This window comes from Capra hircus, chromosome 16 (assembly GCF_001704415.2).
Source record: "Capra hircus breed San Clemente chromosome 16, ASM170441v1, whole genome shotgun sequence".
NCBI lineage: Eukaryota > Metazoa > Chordata > Mammalia > Artiodactyla > Bovidae > Capra > Capra hircus.
Window position 1 is genome coordinate 22,060,417 of NC_030823.1, and position 6,086 is coordinate 22,066,502.

The window sequence follows — 6,086 nt, forward strand, 5'->3', positions numbered from 1 at the left end:
AAAGCAAAGATACACTTACTCAGTCACATGAAGAATATTCTCTTTCCCTTCTTCAACAGAAATGCTGACGTTGTCTTTCACATGTTCCACTGCCAACAAAGCTCCTAAAAATAATGAGATGAAAAGACTTCTTTATAAACAGTGCAGTATTTAAAACCTGAATCATAAAGCAATAAGGATGAGTCAACAAAACAATGTTAAGTACTGTGAGGAGTAAATTTTTTTCCCAGTAGTCTGCAGATGCAAAGTATGGCCTTCTGGTCTTAGAGAAGTAACAAACCAGAAACCATTCCCTGGCATAATCCAACCGCTTCTGAAAATGCTCAGTGTCCAGCTGGAGACACGGAAATAAACCTTTCCCTCCCTCAGGAGAAAAGAATAAATTAGAATAGTACTTTGTATAAAAGCTATCCTTGAAAGCATTAGAGGTTACTATATGGCAGGGACTGTGCTATGTGCCTTACCTTCATTAACACTTTTAATCTTTGGAGTAACCTTAAGAGGTAGGCACCTTTATCTCTGTTTTATAGACAAAGAAACTGAGGTGTGGAGGGGTTAAACAACTAGCTCAAAGCCCTTGAGTAAATATGTAGCTGTCAGGCTTTGAATGCAGGTCTAATGCAGGCCAGAACTCAAAGAAGTGTCATCTGTCTCTCAGCATATCATAAAATTTACTAAATATTCATTAATCCTTTGTCCTTAATTTATCGAAGACAGACAACTAGCACCCAGATACTGGTTTCTAAATGCCATGGTCTACTGGGGACAGGGCTGTGCTAGAGAAGGTATAAAACAAACTTGGAAAATTTCACTGTGCTGGAAACCAAGAAGTACTCAAAGAATGGTAAGAGATATGCCAAGAGGACCCACTGGCCAGCTCAGAGGGGCTCCCACTGGCAAACAGGGCCAATTTAACCACTAAAGTAAATAATCTAAGTTTTAGAGTATCCATAGCAAAGAATCCTACACAGCAGAATTTTTTAATGATCTATTACAAGCAACAAGATAGATGAATCTCAAAAAATTATCCTATGCACAAAATAACTTGACATGACCCAGCGTATATGAACTCTGGAGAAGGGAATGACATCCCACTCCAGTATTCTTGCCTGGAGAATCCCATGGACAGAGGCACCTGGCAGGCCTCTGTCCACAGGGTCGCAAAGAGTCGGAGACAACTGAGTGACCAGCACACACACGATGTATATGAAGTTCTATGAGGATATTTTCTGAAGTGAGGGAAATATTTCACTTCGTAACTGTGGTGGTTACACATTATACATATCTGTCAATCAATTTATAACTTAAAACTAGTGAACTTTAGGCAGTTGACCAAAAAAAAAGAAAAAGAACTCAATAAAACTAATTTTGAAAATAAAAACGCTCAATTGAAAATGATGCAAAGCTAGCCAATTGTACAAAGTTAATTTTGAGACAGCCAGGGGAAACTGAAAAAAAACTGAATGTTACATAATAAAAAAAAATTATTTTTAAAAAAAGAAATTGATAATGTGAAAAAAAGTGAAAATGAAAAATAATAGGGAGTATAACCTATTGAGTATATTTTCCTATATATATTTTTTTAATGAGAAAAAGATCTCACACACACACAAAAAAATTTCCAAGTAATACGTGAAGAAGTGGCAGAATGGAAGGTCACCATCTGGTGTCATCTTACTAATAATCAAGTTGGGCAGGAAGCACTAGTGGATGCTGAAACCAGTGGGTGAAGGTTTGATGTGGAGTAGAATGTTTACATGGTCCCAGAGCATCTTCCCACAAAAAGCTTGTTAACTGCACAAGGGAAAACTCTATAGTGAGGAAAGCTGTCAGAAACCACCTTAAGTACTCAAGATTAGATCATCAGTAATGGGAAAAAACTCAGGCACTAATCAATGGGTTGCAGTGAAGAACAACGAATCATTTCTGTGCTACTTCTGCCAAAGACCCGGAGCCTCAGTCTAGTCATGAGAAGCCACGAGAAACAACCTTGACATTCTTCAAGTAAGTGTAATCTCCACGGAGGTCAAACCCATGAAAGCAAGACTAGAAAACCATTCCAGGCTGAAAGAAACTGGGCAGACGTGACAAGCAGACACACAGCATGACCCTAGATTCTGACCCTTGAGCTACAGAGGTAACACAGGAACAATCAGTGTAGGAATCTGACTGGATCTGCGCATTAGATGACAGAATTGTATCAATGAGTATTTCCTGATTTTTATGGCCTTGTGAGGTCATATAGAGCTTTCTTACTTGAGAGAGATGTACTTGGTATATTCTGGGGTGTCGAAGCAGTATTATCTGCAGTATGTTCTTCAAAGGCATTAGAGGAAAAAAAGGTTCCCTGTTCTAGTCTTGTACTTTTTTAAGTCTAAAATTATATTAGCATTAAAAAAAAAAGATGGTAAATGCATATAAAATAGAGAAATTCTCACAATGCAACGTTTTTCTAAATGTTTCATCTAATGTTACTGATTAAAGACAAAATGTACTCGAATTAAACAACTAGGAACAATAAAATCAAAAACAAAAAAGAGAGGAAGAAAAGCAACTAGAACTATATATCCTATAATTGGTCTATAATTCATAAGGACAACAAAAATTTTCAACACCCTCCTTCCAGAATACTGAAGATATGGTTCTCAAATTCATAATTTACTAAGGAAACAGGTCTATCATCTTCATGGTGCTTTTCTAAGTGACATGAGTTAAAACTAGCTATTTATTAAAAATCCACAGTGTGTCAGGAACCTGACCTACAGTTTTCATTGATTTTGGCCATCAACAGTAAGTAGAAGACATTATTCCTTGTTTCTTAAACAAGGAAGCTGTGAAGATGCCAAACAAGGAACTTCCCAAGGTTCCACAACTAGTAAATGGCAGGCAGGATGGACCCAGATCTCCAGGAACCAAATGTCTTTGCTCTTAACCATGAGGTCACATTGTCTAGCGCTTTTCAACTGCAGAATCAAACCCATTTCTTTTATTAGAGTTTATTGATTTTCGTGTAAGGCTAGCCCATAATTACTGGAACCAATATGCTAAAACACCATTTAAAAAATAATTTTAAATAACATTCAATTGTGCTTTTTGTTCCAAAAGGCTCAAAACACTCTGTAACGAGAATGTACTAAGTAATTGCATCAGCCCGATGTGGCCAACTATATCTGGGCCTTTCAAATATTAGAAAAGTACTTGCGTGTCTATATTAAGAAATGCATTAACAATAAAAGCTCAATAAACTGATCAAATTATTCTGTGTAATTTCTCAAAGCAATAAAAAAAATAGCTGAGAGTCTAAGCTATCTACCCACAGTAACCCTAACCACGTTAAATAAGCAATTCCAAATCGAATTTAAGATATATCAGGAAGATGGCAAGTCCCACCCTTGCTCTGACATTTACTACATCCATCGGGTGTGTAGTAAAGCAACCCCATCAGGCTGCAGTGTACTTGGGTGTTCCAGCAATTACCCTACCACCTTTAATTACTATAAGCGCAACCACGGTTAAAATTTTAAATGCTTCTATGATCATCTTCCTCGTTTCCTTTGAACCCAGTGAAACGTGAAGAAAACTTGAGTCAAGGGAATTGACAAGCTTTTCTGAGAACGAAGGAAGGGAGGTAAATAAGTGGAGTTGGAGGAAAGCGCTAAAAGAGAGGGAACGAAGTACTGGGATTTTAAGTTTTAAAAATGTTATGTCTACGTCCTGCTCTTGGTATCCATGGGACATCATTGCTAAAAGGGAGAGAAGAGTAAGCTAGGAGTCATCTTTCTGGGGGAGAAGGTCCGAAGCTGAGCCCCATGTCGCCTTGCCCGGGCTCACGCCGCGCCCACCTCCTCGCCCAGAAAGGTCTTCAGGAGCAAATCCACCCACCAGGGACCGAGGGCGAGGGGGTGCAGAGCCCACCGCGTGTACATTTCCGGGGAGACAGGCAGGCCTAACCTCCCAGACCAGGACAGCCACTGCGCCAAGCCCGGGCGCGGCGACCTTCCCCGCCCCGCTCCCTCCCCCGGCTGATGCAACCCACACAGGTCTGCGGCCGCGGCCCCTTACCTAGCGGAGGGTCTCCCGAATTCACAGTCAGACAGAGCGTCGCCATCTGCACCGGTCCGCCGGTCTACCTGTCAGCGCGCCTGCCCAGCCGCCTGAAACACAACCGACTGCCCAAAGCAAGAAGCTGCAACGTGGTGTGCGCCGGCTTGACGCTGCCGCAACCCTCGCCCCTCCCCCGCGCCGCGGCCGGCGTCTTGCCGCACAGCGCAGTGCGTCATCACCGCTCGCCCCTCCCTCCAGCGGTGGGCGCTGGAGGCCTTCTAGGGTCAGGAGGGCCAACGTGGCCAACGGGCTCCAAGCCGGTGACCGAGGAGAGACACTGAAGCGGAAGACATTTTACGACACTTCGTAAAGTGAAAGTGAAGTCGCTCTGTCGTGTCTGACTCGTTGCTACCCTGTGGACTGTAGACCGCCAGGCTCCCCCGGTCCATGGGATTTTCCAAGCAAGAATACCGGAGCGGATTGCCATTTTCTTCTCCAGCGGATCTTCCTGACCTAGGGATCGAACTCAGGTCTCCCGCATTGCGGACAGACTCTACCGTCTAAGTCACCAGGGAATCCCAAAGTGAAAAAAGTAAATGGTGAGATGGTTTCTGCAGTGTGATGGGTGGTCACCAGAAGCCAGAATTGAAACAAACGGGCTCGTATAGTTGAAGCAGGAGGTAGCTGCGCCCCCTCGGTGCCCCACCCCCAGACACTCTCAAGATATCAATAGCAGAATGATTGAGAGGGGAAGTTGGGCCCTAATCAGATAAAAGCCTAGAAACCACGTATTTATCATGCTCAAAATCGGGGAGACCTTCCCCTATAGCCCCTTGGAGGTTAGAAGGGGAGTGATGTCACGCTACCCGTAGGCCTCTTCACTGGAATCCATCTTGGCTGAGAGATGCACTTGCACACGTGGGAGGATTCTGAGTTAAACCGAACACAGGCTCAGCACCAGACAAATGGAAATGATTAGCCCAAGAAACCCGGAAGAAATGCCCCACAAGAATGCTTCAAACTACCAAGCGGGTGCAACTCTCTGAGTCCACCCGTGTATCCACTCGAACTGTATGCTTTTCCTGCTAATAAACGTGTTCTTTGTTTCCTTACTTTCTGTCTTCATGGGAATTCATTTCTGCAGAGCTGAAGGGCCAGGGCCTTGTCACTGACCATTGGTCTAGTGGCTAAAATTCAGTACTCTCACCGCGGAGACCCGATCTCAATCTCTGACTGGGAAAGGAAGCCCCACTTCAAGCCATGGCAGGTCAAAGCCACCCAAGATCACATTTGGTGCTGAAACCCAGGAATTCAAGGTAAACCTTGGGCTTCACCCAGCTGTGGCTTGAGGCCACTGACTTTCGCTCCTGCTTTTTTCTCACTCTCCGTTTCACTTTCAAGACCCACAGGGCATAATTTTTGTCTACTCAACATTGAGGATGGCAGAGGGGTCCCCCAGGCCGTGCAGATTCAAATAACACTTGGGTGACAGTTGACTCTGTCCTTTGGGACATGGTGGAAATGTGATTTCCAAATGTGCAAGAGCTCAAGCGGTCTTTCTCACCCACTCTCCCTCTGTCGTTGTCCAGTATGGAACCTTCCACTAGGCTTTTCCTTCCCACCTTACTTGCACAACAGGGTCTCTTTCTCACTTCATCTCTCCGCAGCCTTTTAGGGAAGGATTTCCTGGATATTATTCCTAAACTGCGTCCCTGCCACTGCCAAACCCAATGCTGCCTGTGTGAAACCAAGTCATCAGGGGAAGCCCAGTTCTTTTACACCCGCCAGGACGAAAGGGCAAAGGATTTTGGGTTTTTCTGCTGTCTAGTGTCTCACCTCACTCAATGCCCAGAAATTTACTGTGAGAATTTCTCTGCCTCCCGGCCCTTGAGCCTTCAACCCTGTGCCATCTTCCATAGTGCCCGACTCCAGTTTCTTCAAGGGTTCTATTTTGCAACTGATGGACCCCCTTCACTCCAGGCCTTGGCAGCATACACAATGCTACAGACAGCTTATCAGGCTGGCCACTACCCAGAAGCCAG

At 44.1% G+C, this 6,086-nt stretch overlaps 1 protein-coding gene and 1 long non-coding RNA gene across 2 annotated transcripts in view; one reads left to right on the forward strand and one right to left on the reverse strand.

Moving 5' to 3' along the window:
* EPRS (glutamyl-prolyl-tRNA synthetase) overlaps positions 1-4,261 on the reverse strand; it is a 64,392-nt gene extending 60,131 nt beyond the window's left edge. The window contains exons 1-2 of the mRNA XM_018060163.1: positions 4,063-4,261; positions 20-104 (exon numbers count right to left, since the gene is read on the reverse strand). Of these exons, the coding sequence (XP_017915652.1) occupies positions 20-104; positions 4,063-4,108 (131 nt within the window). The 5' untranslated portion in view covers positions 4,109-4,261. The remainder of the gene's footprint in view (positions 1-19; positions 105-4,062) is intronic.
* LOC108637767 lies at positions 4,598-5,156 on the forward strand. Its single transcript, XR_001919275.1, has 2 exons — positions 4,598-4,643; positions 4,917-5,156. It is a non-coding gene; the product is annotated as an uncharacterized LOC108637767 (long non-coding RNA).